General features: G+C 43.3%; 1 protein-coding gene across 3 annotated transcripts in view; it reads right to left on the bottom strand.

Annotated features, from left to right (window-relative positions):
* fam13b (family with sequence similarity 13 member B) overlaps positions 1–14,657 on the bottom strand; it is a 79,583-nt gene that overhangs the window by 17,257 nt on the left and 47,669 nt on the right. For all 3 annotated transcript variants that reach the window (XM_056440172.1, XM_056440173.1, XM_056440171.1), the window contains exons 8-10: positions 5,279–5,323; positions 1,302–1,388; positions 697–844 (exon numbers count right to left, since the gene is read on the bottom strand). In XM_056440172.1, the coding sequence (XP_056296147.1) occupies positions 697–844; positions 1,302–1,388; positions 5,279–5,323 (280 nt within the window). The remainder of the gene's footprint in view (positions 1–696; positions 845–1,301; positions 1,389–5,278; positions 5,324–14,657) is intronic.

The following is a 14,657-nucleotide window of genomic DNA, read 5'->3' on the forward strand; positions in this document are numbered from 1 at the left end:
CTAGTAGTACATATTTGAAATTAAGAGAAATATTTGGATGGATTACGAAAGTAAGGGGGCACATGTAAGACACATTTCCCTGTAATGTGTTTAGTTCAAGTTGTGACACTGACTTGAAAAGTGTGTGAAAAAGTGGATTGTGGTTGATGCATATGTCTTTGGTCAAACCTCAGAAATGCTGTTTTGCACTGCGTTGACACCGAGCAGCACTTCTTTAATAAGTTATAGTGAAACACTGCCTCTGTGACCCAGCATAGTTAATAATCTGTGTGTATATTAGTAAAAATAGGTTTGCTCCAGCTATTGTAGCCATCAGAACAGAACAAAGATGGGCTGTGCTGATAAAATCAAACATTCAGCCTTGGGACGAACCGACAGACGGAGACAGGAAGGAGGTTAGCTGTGGGAAATATGCTGCCGGCCCACACAGCAACTGGCTGGGCTCTGTGTATTGTTTGTGAACGTTTTCGAGGGAAATGTCCCTGTGTATTTGTGTGTGTGTGTGTGTGAGTGAGTGAGTGAGAGAGAGAGAGAAAAACATGGATGAGTCTGTGCTATATCTCAGATGTGTGTGTGTGTGTGTGTGTGTTTTCTTACGTCTATTAATTCGGCTCAAACCTAAAATATCAACAGTGTGCGTTTGAGCATGTGCGCCGTGAATTTGACGGGACGTGTGTTTCTGTGTCTCCGACCGACCTGCCCGTCCTCCTGGCTTTGTTGTGTGCGCTGCTCGGTCTGTGTGAGCGGGCTCTCCCCTTCTGTGTCGCCGGGACTTTCCTCGGGGTCAGTTTGGCGCGACTCGTCTCCATGACAACCCGGCTCTGCAGGCTCACTGGGACTCACTCTGGAGAACAAAAAACAAGACGGGGAATTCAAAAAAGGTGAACTCAAAACACCGCCGCTGCGCCTTTATGGCGGTAGTGCGTGTTCACGTATTTCGGTATGCAGCATAAAGTGGCGTGACATGTCGTTTTGTCTCAGTGGACAGCTGCTCGCCCTAAACATGCCGGGTTTGTTAATTAACATCACAGCCGTCAACATGTTTACTGGTAACCCGAGCCGTCCGGCTGGCTTCGTGCCTCCGTACATAATGTTCACTTTGGCAAATATGGCCCTTTAAAGTTATCAGATGTCCTCAAGACCGCTGAGGAATCTGGGTAAAGCATGTTCCTACCAGCAGGTGCACAAAGTAGAGCACAACATGTTGTTCTGTCCAGCAAAGGGAACATGATCCAAGTGTATTTATGCGTGTGCGCGTCCTGTATAGGTGTGAACGTTAGTGCGCGTGTCTGCACTCTCACCCTCGGCTGTCATAGTTGGTGTCGATGGAGGTTTTCAGATCAAAGAAGTGTTGCTCAACTGCGGCCCTGATGGTTCGCTGGATTATCCTGGGGAAAAAACACGGAACATTTGTATTTATTTATTTATATTCATTTATTACGTTTCACTTAAAAAAAAGACATTTCCCTCACATTCTGATGCATGGTCGCCTCTGTTCAAACCAACAGGGAGACCATCTGGTTTGTGTTACACCTGAAATGCTGTATTAAGGTGACCGGAGTGGACATCGAAACCTGAAAGTGCTTCATGTTGTTTCACAAAGGCAGTTAGTTACTAATCTATTACAGTCTGAGTTTAAAACCGTGTTAACTACTCGGTGATAATGAAGCCCGTGTTTTCACGAAATCAAAGCCCTCGCGGGTCTCGTTACGGCGTCTCCCGGGATAAGATCTTGTGAATGTGTTTTCTCTGTTTATTCAGCAGTGGCAGCCAATGCAACTGTCCTCTTAAATCCACATGAATTAAGCCTCGAATAGCAATCGATGTGGAATCCTGCATCTTTCAGGGTGGTTGATTCATATCAGTTTAGTATTTATTTACCGCTCTCCCCATAGTGTATATGTCGACGTGTCCTTGAGCAAGACACTGAACCCCCGGTTGCTTCACTGCAGCCCACTGCTCCTTATTAACTAAGGATGGTCAAATTCAGAGCAGAATTTCCCCCCTGCGGGATTAATAAAGGATTCATTATTATTATTAACGGAGAGCTTTAATACTGCAGGCTGTCTTCAACCTTTGGTGCATCTGATATATAAATAATTATATTCAGTTCTAAACAGAGTTCAGGGCAAGAAAATGATCAAATATCTTCCATAAATAAATTGGACATAGATGAAAAGAAACACACACCATCTGCTATAATCTGTCCTGTAAAATATTAATCTTCCCCCGAGTACGTTGCTTTAAAAAAAAACTGAAATCTGCATCGTATCTGCATCACTAACATGAACCAAAAACTAAAAATGTACGAAATTATATTTATATGTAATCAATCAAACAATATAATTTCCCCTGACTGCTCAGAAATAAAAACGATCATCTTAATGTTTCCACAGTAAAATACATTTTGAACTAGAACGGGCACTCGGTAGAGCGCATACCTTCGCATATCACAAGATTGGGCATTGAATTATGAACATGTTGGCATTAGTTGCATGCCAATTGGATAAAAATTGACCGTGCTATGGTAAAAAGAAGATTTTGACCTTTTCGTGACCTTGACCTTGACCCGATTGATCCCAAAATCTAATCAAATGGTCCCCGGATAATAACCAACCATCCCACCAAATTTCATGCGATTCGGTTTAAAACTTTTTTTGTTATGCGAATAACACGCATACAAATAAATAAATAAATAAATACACGGCGATCAAAACATAATCTTCCGCATTTTCAATGCGAAGGTAATAAACTCTTATATACTGTAGCTACTATCCTCTGTACTTTAAATTGGGTTCAATGATTATTATTATTTTATTTTTGAATTGTCTCAACATGAGCTTAATATGTTTGCTATTTAGTTCAGTCATACTGAATCCAGTGAGTTGGTTCAATTCAATTCAATTCAGTTTATTTGTATAGCCCAATTTCACAAATTACAAATTTGTCTCGGAGTGCTTTACAATCTTCATTGTTTACTCATTTAATTAAGACCTCATTTTGTTGGATTACGGTTTAGCATTAACCCGTAATGATGCACAGCTCACATCCTGGTACCACGTGAATGCCTCCTCACGTAATCCTACCTGTCAACATCAGCCTCTGCTAATCAATTAGCAACTGGAGCTTTAAATGACAACCGACAGGAGTGTTGGTGGCAGCGACAATACAGGAGGATACATCGTCAGAAAAATTAATCCAACATTGTGAGAGCCTAATAATCACTGACATGGTTTATTTTCCATCCTTTTCAAGTCCTTATTAAGTAAAAACAAACCCGTTCCAGCTATGAAAGGATTAAAAATGCTTACACTCTGAACCAGAGAGGAGGGAGGACATTTAGAGGCATAACAGGTAACAGCAGCAGTCTGGCCCTGACCTCCACGGTCCTGACAGGTGGCGGTTGACCCAACGGCTCTTCTGAGATTTGATTTAACCCCACGTGTGCGATCATAAAGTATCCCTCTCTTATCCCCCCACCCCCCCCAAAAAAAGTTATTTTCTATTCCTCACATTTTTCTAACATCTCATTAAAAAAATTTAATAAAAGTCATGTCAATATCTTACTGGTGATTATGTATACAACATATTTATACCAACAAAGTTACACAGTTATAAATGGAAGACTTTGGAGCTGGAACATAACTGTGTTGGGCTTTAAATCCATTACCATGTAAGGTAAAACTCATGAATGGTTTTGAGCCGAGGTCAGATAAATGTGTGTGTGTGTGTGTGTGTGTGTGCCCGCCCACCTTCACCTTCAGCAGCAACTCAACCTCTAGGTGTCGGATGCTCTACTAATAATAACCGTCTCACGCACTCAACAGTAACTACCACACACAAACACTTGAGCAGTGAAAGATGATGTGCTTGCTTCCCTTTCACACACACACACACACACACCCACACACGCACGCACACACGGTTAACAGACGCAGACGTGTATTTTTGCTGCCGACTACATTTTGCCTGAAAGCTTTCGTGCCTCCCGACAGAGCAGAATCCTTTTGCACTCATCCTGGAAGCGAGACACAAGGCGCTGTATGAAACCGGGGCCGTCTATCTCATGGATGCCTGGAAATGTGCTGCTAGTTTCACCCAGAAGATAAGTTATAAACTACTGGACACGTTTAGACTCGTGCATTAATATGTTAGTATATTCATTCTCTATTACAGGGAGCTGTGTTACTAAACTATTATGGCCAACAAGCAGAACGCAAACACATGCAGGCCCTGGTCCATATTATTACGTTATAAGTCTCGTTGTTTGTTCGCTTTCTTGAACTCTCACCCTGCACAGGTTTGTGTTCATCCAGAAGAAGTTCGACTGATGCAAATTTATTTTGTAAACATAAAAATAAGCCACACTGATTATTCTGCGCCGAAATGTTCAAACTGAAGCAATAAGTTCAATAATTAATTAATCGATGTAAAAATTGAATCAGCAACTATTTTGATAACGATAAAGCCAAACACCGGGTCCAGCTGACGATTGTGATTTTAGCACGTTGATATTTAGGAAACAGTAATTATTACCTTCACATTGAAAATGCGGAAGGTTATGTTTTGATCGGCGTGTATTTATTTATGTATTTATTTATTTGTATGCGTGTTACTCGCATAACTCAAAAAGTATTAAACCGAATCGCATGCAATTTGGTGGGATGATTGGTTATTATCCGGGGACCATTTGATTAGATTTTGGGATCGATCAGGTCAAAGGTCAAGGTCATGAAATGGTCAAAATCTTCTTTTTACCATAGCGCGGTCAATTTATATCCAATTGGCATGCAACTCATGCCAAAATGTGGCTGCGGCGAAGGTATGCGCTCTACCGAGTGCCCGTTCTAGTCTGAAATGTTTTGGTATTCTGCAAACATGACAATTTAACAGATACCTTTTTTTTTGTTGCATAAATACAAATCTGCAGATTAATTGCTAAGATGTTGATTGATCTCAACAAATTAGAAATGATGATTTCTGATGAATTTGCTCCCATTTCGTTCTCTTGGGTTATTGATGAGTTTCAGACTTTCAGTTTCCACGTGTTATCCCTGAGAGAACTTTGTGTGCTCATGCTTGTATATGGTTGGGTAATAACAATCAGCCTGCTGCTTAAAGATCTATTTGTTTTTACAAGCACGTGCTCATCAATTTGAATTTGAGTTTCTTAGCGGAGCTGGAATCCTGCTGGTGCATGTCCGTAAGTTACTACAGTGTGTGTGTGGATACATTGCTGGTGAGCGTGTGTGTGTGTGCGTGTGTGTGTTACACTTACTCAGCTGAGTCAGCAGGCAGGATGGATATCGGGGAGAGGTGGGAGCTGAAGAGAGAAAGAGAGGGGAAAAGACAACACGGTTAGAACATCACGTACTCCTCGACACCCTTCCCATGCCGACATGAAAGGACCTTGGTGTGTGTCGGGCAGCAAGAGTCACAACAGGGAGGAAGAATGACAATAACCATGAGTACACCTGGGCATACTCTGTGTGTGTGTGTGTGTGTGTGTGTTAGAAAACTCAGTGAGTGATATGATTTCACTGCAGTTGTCGCCTAATCTGCCAAATGACAATCTCAAGAAATCCCCCCCCCACACACACACACACACACACACACAGGCGCCACTCTTGGTGGGCAGATTGTTATGTAGGCTACAACGCTCGGCTAAACACTGCTGATCAGATAAAAGGGTGTGTGTGTGTCTCAAATGTGTTCTTCAATGTTCCTCCATAAGGAAGTGTGTGTCATGAAACATGGTTTAGATGCATCTGTAGATTCAGCAGCCTGCCGCTGGCCTCATAAACACACTCACACACACACACTCACACACTGACAGGCATGCCAGGATTCCAGATTTATATAACACTCCTAAACACACTCACACACTAGACAAGGTCATTCGCAATTCGCAATATGCCCAAGTGCACATCTCATATATATATATATATATATATATAGTGTGTGTGTGTGTGTGTGTGTGTGTGTCTCAGACAGCTAAGCTCATCTCAGTAGGAAAACAGCAGCTGGCATTATGCAACCTGTTTATGTAGCTGTGTGTTGGCTCTTTAACACAATCACACACACACAATCGCTCTCTCACTCACACACTTCATGCAGTAAGAAGTCCTGCGGTAGATCGATATAGATAGACTGAATTATTAATGGAAGAAGGGAAACAATAATATCCTCCTTTATTCTTCTTTCTCTACGTTTATTCTTATCCCTCGTTTCTCGTTACCAGCATTGCCACTCAACTCTCTTTTCTACCCTCTCATTATTTCCCTCCTGATGTCAATTTGTCTTTCTATTTACATCCCATTTTACATCCCACTATTACTATTCTTACCAGCCTCCTTCTTTCTCTTCCTCACTTTCTCTCATTTCATGCTTTATTCAGAAATATCATCTCTTCGTTATCCTTTCGTCATCTTTCTCTCAGGGTCTTTCTCCGCAGTGTTTCTTTCCTCTCTAATCCCCCCCCCGTCCTTGTTACTGGCTTTGAATGTAACACAAGTGTCTGACACTCGCCCTCCTTCTGACCCCGTGACCTTGATCGTGAACATGTGTGTGATAGACTCAAAAGGGAAGTGTTGGGGAGTCAAACCATAAGCCTGCCCAAAGAATGCGGGTGTAAGGGAAGTAACGGAAGGTAAGAACAGACGTCATTATTTATTTTCTTGACTTAATAAATACGTGGATAATATTAAACTAGCTTCTGGCTTTGTGGAAGGCCAATCTATTTTTGAGTCCATAATCATCTGGACTCCGATGCTTTGCAATTTGAAACCATCCTCCCCTTGCTCCGCTGTTCGTCGGCGTACAGAAGCAGTGCCCTTTAACCAGAACCTCTTTGAGGACTCTGTCCGGCAGCGACTGATAACATCCGACAGCTCAGGCTCTCCTGCCGAGTCGTACCCTGAGGGACCCGGCTGGGTGGCTGCACCACTAAAAATAGATCCTCGATCGGGTCCCCGAGGACGTTACATCGTCTACGCATGAATTAAGAAGCAAAGATAATATCCGATCTCACGCCATTTTGCCCCCTGACGACTTGAACTGAAATTGTTGTTGCGGCCTTCGGGGTGTCCCGGCCCTCCTCGACGTCCCCAAAGCAGCGGCGGAGATAAGATTTCTATCGGCGTCCGTGAAACCCGAAAGGCCCTTCCATGACACCCTTTATAGGGCCCTTTTGGGCTTTTCTTCCCTGCAGAGAACACCATGCGGGGCAGATGGGACGAAGTGTCCTACGTCCCTGATGCAGTTGAAAGTTGTTTTGCGTCCTTCACTCGCTGTCCTTCACTCTCTGTCCTTCACTCTCTGTCCTTCACTCTCTGTCCTTCACTCGCTGTCCTTCACTCGCTGTCAGACTAACACATATGCTTTACACTTTTGGTTCAGGCACATGACCGACGGCAGAGGACGACACCCCCGTCTCTACTTGCCCTTTGAACAGACATGCATCTTTCCATTCTGTTTTATGAATATTAACTGAAGCATCCAACATTACTTTCATACAAAGGCCTTGGAAACTTAATAATATATCCTTCAAGTGATAAACACTCTGCTGGTAATTTGCTCTGACAAAAGTATATTCAAAAGAAATTGGGTACACTTTCAGGCACAATTGCAATGTTGCTTTTGAAGTCGTGATCTAGACGTGTACTCCAGGGCGCGTCAGGTCATTGTGACATCACGGGTGTTATTACAGCAGGCTAATTTCACTAAGATCACGAAACGAAAGCCAGGCGAGTTGACTGAGGCGGAGGATTTTGGTGCCAACGCCTATTTGGCAACATTTACAAATGTAAAAAATGCGAAACATTTGTTTTGGTCAACGTGAAAGTTATTGAGTTGAGTTGCCTTTGAGCAAAATGCTCAGAGCGGATTTAAGTTCCTTATGGTAATCAATATATGTAGGGCTTTTATTGTGAAAGGAAGGTGGGAAGCTGTAATGCACTGCCGTTGACAATTCGCCGTCTTGGTTCAGACTACAGAGCCTCCGTGTTTTTATTTCACTTTCATAAGTGTAGGCGCAACTCGTAAACCTCGACATTCTGCAGATATTGCGCGTTGTCGATGAATATGTTTTCTTAAATAACGCCCGGTGTAAACAGCGCTGCGACAAGTTTAACTAGAACGGGCACTCGGTAGAGCGCATACCTTCGCATATCACAAGATTGGGCGTTGAATTATGAACATGTTGGCATTAGTTGCATGCCAATTGGATAGAAATTGACCGTGCTATGGTAAAAAGAAGATTTTGACCTATCCACGACCTTGACCTTGACCTTTGCCCCGATCGATCCCAAAATCTAATCAAATGGTCCCCGGATAATAACCAATCATCCCACCAAATTTCATGCGATGCGGTTTAAAACTTTTTTTGTTATGCGAATAACACGCATACAAATAAATAAATAAATAAATACACGGCGATCAAAACATAACCTTCTGCATTTTCAATGCGAAGGTAATAACAGGTGTTACACATTCCTCACCTGTTATGTGGCATCTCATACAATAGAGCACATTTCTGACCACGCCCGACAAGGTGCAACACACTGGAAGCTTAACAGAGGACAGTGTTGTTAAGTCATTCTTTAGGGAGTTAATTAGGGTTTCTTAAGGCGTTTTGTATGGTTCTAAGTTTGATTGCTTGTTGTTGATTTAAAAATTACATTATCATTCAGCAAAAAATACTGATAAAAACTCCTCACTTCAATGGAAATCTATGTTGTAGCGCATATAATGCAGATAACACGCATTTTAAAAAGAAGTTTGAAGTATTTACTGATACTGTTGATCTTGGACTTGAACCTGCAGTAAGGAAGCAGTGCGGGAACAACAGCTTTCCAACATGCTCCAAGTCGGTGAGATTAGATCAGCTGCTTCCCTGCGGACGACTGGAGAGGTAGCCAAAGAGCGTGATAACATCTTGAGGAGTCACGCCTTCAGCTCGCAGACAGACAAACACTCAAGTCTGTGAGAACGTCTCAGGCGCTGATTAATGCTATTTTTACATCTGCTCATTTTCTGGGCGCTGCCCATTTGAATTGGTCTGATTAAAATGAATTATCGACACATTCACTCAGATTCCATCATTAATCTGCAGTCTGCTGACCAGATCCCTCAGCCTGATAGTATGAATATCACCATAACATTACAAAGCAGCATCCGTCTATTCACCGCTGTTGTTTCACATCAACATTAAAGTTATGGTCTTCTTTGATTCCTCACAATGTTTTTGAAAACTGCTTTCTAGCGACATTAATTGGAACCTTAATGATTATATACAAGCGCATCATCAAATGATTGTAAAAGGTGCACAGATTTGTGAAGATCCATTTTTGAAGGGTGACAGTAACTGAATCCCACCTGTCATCTACTTTAACGCGGGGGAATACTTTATCAACACATTTACTGCCTGTTTTACTGGCAATGAAGCCATGAGCGCTGCGCTTAAAGTTCATTGGAACTTTTAGGGTGCCAGATAGTAATATTAGACTTTATATGATAATGTCAGCTCTCATTTTAGACCTGCAGAAGGTTTGCGACCTTCATACATGTGCAGATGAAATCGTGGTAAGCCCTGCTGTTGATAAGCTGCAGCGAAATAAATAACTTATTTCCGGCTTGTTTTTGTGCTCTGTTCCAAGGTGACGTTCTTGTTTTTACTATAACTCAGTATTTTAACAATGCACGGTTCAACCCGGCTTTCAATGTCACTGCTGCCTTTCTGTAGTTTGACCAAGTTACTTTTTGTTGTCCTGTAAACAACCGGCTTAAACGTATGTACAAGACGCCACATATCACAAATGTAGACCAGGAGTATTTCCTCCACACAGGATTTACTGCAGAGCTTGAAGCTGCTCGGTGGCATCAGTGGCCTCGGCCCAGCTGACTGAGTGGCTGAACAACACAAACGCCTCAGCATCGCTGTGGGTTTGCCTCCTGCGTTAGAAATAAAGAAACAAAACGTCAACAGAGTGACTTTGTGTCGTCAGTGCAGATGGCGACGAGGTAAAGGGCTGAGCAAGGGCGCCTTGGATAATGTACAGCATGACTCTGGTGGCTCGATATAAAGGAAACAGAGAGAGAGAGTGTGTGTGTGTGTGTGTGTGTGTGTGTGTGTGTGTGTGTGTGTGTGTAAGGTGAGTTCGAGGTTAGTTGTGATTCCACAGAGGTGCTGTTGTCAGCAAGACTGGGAGGTCTTACAGGCCGCTGCAGTCTACGCATCCACCCACACACATACCCCCCCAACCACACACATACATTCATACCCCACATATATTGTATGTCAGGGTGCACAAGAGGACACATTTCACCGTGTCTCTTAAAGCGGTCCCTTCACACACACACGCGCGCACACGCACACACACATGCAGAATCCTAAGCGTCATCTTGCATCTCATTTACAGCGCGTCTCGTTGCCTCTGAAAGAGTAAATAAATATGTATGGAGCTTCATGTCGGGGCCGAGGAACTCTCACAGGGCCGTGCATTCAAACAACTCAAACGTTGACCGGGTCACAGATTTAAGGCCATCTGAGAAGGGTCAGGGTTGGTACATGGACTTGAAATGTGAGGAAAAACACAAACAAATTAAGAAAATAATCAAGTTGCAGCCCTCATTTAATACTTGAATTTGAGAAAACATGTGTAATCGTTCACAAAAATGTTTGGCAAATAGTTTTCTGCAAACCAACCGATTAATGAATTGACCAATCGTTTCAACAGTAATTATATAAACATATCTTTCTAGAACATACTTTGGTAATCTTAACAACATCCTCCAGTCATAAGAGCACCTTTACATGCCTCAGCTATATTAAAACAGTATGTTTGATTGAGAAAATACTGATTAAATGAGGATAACTCCCGTCGACACATTCTCAGCCAGATCCCTCTGCCTACTTTATACTTGCGTAGCTAAGTAATGCCTCGCCCTGTTTCTGGACAAGAAAAGACACAGACTTCCTCCCAGTCTCTGTATCCTTTTTTTCTTCATTGACTTATCTCTGCCTGGTAACAAAACAATAAGCAAGAATGCACAAGCCAATCTCATTTCCATTCCGTTCTGAAAAGATATGACATCACTTCAAACCTTCCACTGATTCATTCACACGTTGATCCATTAATGTAGCTTTCACCTTTTATCTCTTGAATTATTCGACTTCATTCACTTATCTACCATCCAACCACATTTGCCTTCACCTCCATGCATCCATCTCTCCATTCATCGATCCATCCATCCGTCGTGTATTCCCAGTCAGACTCGAGACGTTACGCAACCCTGGTGTTTACCTCTGAAGCAGAATGTCACAGGCCATTCTGATTCTCCCAGCTGTGTTTCTTTCACTGTGAACTGTCCCGTTTGTTTGGTTTCCGCCTGCAGGCTTTTCAGTGGGAAGGTCGTCTCGTATGTCTTGCCGGCTGTGTGTCAGATTCTCTGCCGTGTCTCTTCTCCCGCTGCCCAGTGCGGGTTAATGAAAGTCCAATGTGTTTTCTATTTTCCAACATCCGCAGAGAAGTCGGCTTGACTTTTAACCAAACTCAGCACGGTTTCTGTCTCTTTTGTCTTTTGGCCTGTCAACCACTTGACACATCTCCTGTCGGAGCAGAATCCCGCCGTGAGGCTCGTTCCGTCTGAACTCTCAGCCTCTCCGTCAGGTTTCTCCTCCGTCAGAGTCGGGTCGGGCTGTATAGCTCGGCCTTGTATCCGGTGGGTCGGTTATCCCACTTGAGCACTTTGAGGCGTCAGCGTCAGTACAAGCAGGTCCAGCAGCTGAGCCGGGGTATCGCCTGGGTGCATTCTGTGGCGTCCTCTGAACCAGTGTGTCTGTGTGTGTGTGTGTGTGTGTGTGTGTGTGTGTTCTTAAATGAGTGTCTGTTTGTGTGAGGTTGCTGCCGCCTGCACTGCCTGTAGAAGTGCTGCAGTGTACATCCAGAGCTCTGCTCAAATATATGAGCTTCTGATGTAACCAGGCAACAACCCCCAGTAGGACCAATGAGATGGGGCGGGCTAAACTTGGGAGCCAATCGTAAAGAAGGAAGGACTTCTGCGAGCCAATCGAGAGTCAGAAAGGGGAGGAGGTTTGATTTTTATTTCTGTCCACACAGGGGTGGATATAAATTCAGCAGCTATTACAGTCAGAGTGCTATGTAATGGTGTGCGCATTCACACACACACACACACACACACACACACACACTCTCTCTTCCCCCCCCCCCCCCCCACACACACCTGTGTCTTTTTAATCACACTCGGAGAGCCCTTCAGAATGGCAGCGTCTCAGACTAATACAGGCATCAATACATTTGACGACAAAGCGATGGAGAGGAGTCACAGTGATGCTTAAAGAGCTGACTGGAGAATGAAGAGGCAAAGTATATCAATACAAGAGGGAAAAAAGAGGGCGGAAAACAGCACTGAAAGTGTGATTCAAGTGTAATTAATGCATTTCAAACATTTCGTTTGGGGCCGTGTCCCATAAGTGTTTTTTTTTCCCAGCGGAAATTGCAAGGCTCTGTTCTGAAACCACCCGGCGGGGAAGCGCACTTTGTCAGCCGAAAAAACACTTTGGCAGCGTCTGGTCGCTATGATACGGTATATCTTAGCAACCATACACAACATGGAGAACTTGCTCCGGCCCTCGCTGGATGAGCAACACAGGGAAGGAAGCAGGACCCCGAAGGTCCGTGTGGCTGATAATATTTTGTGGGTGAGGAGACATCACGACGTGGAGCATTGTTTATCCTGTTTGACCACATCTTTGTAGGAGGCCCTGTGTCCCGCCCCTCCTGCACTGTGATTGGCTAACAAGTGAAACAGCATTTTCAACTCTCGGTGACCCAGCCAAACTTGCACACTCAGCGCCTCGTTAAATAATAAAAATAATACACTGGTATCCGGATTGAATACACTTTTGGTGGACATGGCCCCTCATATCCGTCACTCTGCTGTATGTGTGATAACGCGGAGCAGAGAGAACACCGACAGTCACGACTGAACTCAAGCAATCACACAGGGAAAGGTTATTTTTGTCCTCATAATGTTTCCGTGTCAGCTAGAGCGTTTCCAAAAGGAAAAGAGTTCAGATTAACTTGGTTCAAATTTAACTAAGAAAAGACATCATGCTTGAGATTACTCAGGATTTTATTAGGAATTCTAACAAAAACCTGAGATTACTTGATAAATTCAGAGCATGTTTGCGTGGACCAGGAGAAGTCGAGTCATTCCAAGATGCAACGCGCGGCTTTCAGAGATGTCTGACATCGCGCTGTGGGAGACTGGACGACATTTGTCGAGTGCAGTTTCCGTGTCTTTGCCAGGAGTCTTAGTGGAATAGTGCCCACCAAACAAGCGGTCCAAATGTCTAAACCTTAAGTCAGGAATCCTACATAATTTTTAAAGAATATTTGAGTGGTGAACGCACATTAGAAATATAATTAACTGTTGTATAAAAGTCAAGATTAAACAATCGAATAAGGGAATATATGATAACCTCACAATGGCTCTTTCTCCCAGCGAGATTTAGTACTTCAATATAAGTCGGAGCCATATGTACCACTGATTTATAAAAGTGTTTCAACCACTGAATGAACCAAAGAGGAATCCTTTTAAAGCGTCAAACTTTATAAACTCCACAACAATCCACAAATTCCTTAACCCTTGTGTTGCCTTCGGGTCAATTTGACCCGATTCAATGTTTCACCCTCCTGTCGCCTTCGGGTCAATATGACCCAATTCAATGTTTAACCCTCCTGTTACCTTTATATTTACTAACATATTTGACCCTTGAGGTCAATATGACCCCAGCTATTAAAATCTCCAGAAAATTATTAGAATTAATATTGTTTTCCAAGTTTAAGTGTGAGGTACTTTATGTTTGTTTGTTGACTCCCGAAAGAACACCGACATTAAACATTGAATCGGGTCAAATTGACCCGAAGGCGACACAAGGGTTAAGGAAATAAAGAATAACCGTCACGCAACTTTGGTCTTTAATCATCAACTTCTTTTGTGTTGATTAGCCGTTCCTGATACTTTGAGCCAAACTCTAATCGAAACATGTGAGGTTATCATCAGTGGCAAGGTGTTGACACAAAGAGGCCTCAGCAGCAGCGTGTGGGCTGACAAATCAAAAAATATGATTGAGTTCCTCCCTGTGAAGACGAAAAGAAGTGAACGCTCATTAGAAAGCCAGATAGGACTTCTGTACCGGCACTGTGGGGGAGAACCGATAGCACACGTGGTGAGTGGTGCTATCTGGGTCAGTTCCTTTTTCATATTACACACTGTGCCCAGTGCAGGGGCCCGGGCCTTGACACTATCGGGAAGTGAAGGGTGAGGGAGGCAGGAAAAGGAGGGCAGATAAGAGAGAGCGAGAGGACTTCTTTCTCTATGTAATCGTAAGAAATACAAGCGAGGGTATTCTTTGAGTTTTAAATGGAACACACGATGATAGAGGTGTCTCTGGAGAACCTGAGGTCAACTATTGAACAGTTTTGTTGTCTCGATACGTGACTATGCACCGCTAACATGCAGACTGCACTACGGTATGCAAGTATGGACACAACTTTCCCTGCAGGGACACTGCAAACTAATATCAGCGGTAAAAAGCTCGAGTTGAAAAAATGGTCGAGCTACCTCTAAAT

The sequence above is a fragment of the Pseudoliparis swirei genome, chromosome 19, assembly GCF_029220125.1.
Source record: "Pseudoliparis swirei isolate HS2019 ecotype Mariana Trench chromosome 19, NWPU_hadal_v1, whole genome shotgun sequence".
In the NCBI taxonomy this organism is placed as follows: domain Eukaryota; kingdom Metazoa; phylum Chordata; class Actinopteri; order Perciformes; family Liparidae; genus Pseudoliparis; species Pseudoliparis swirei.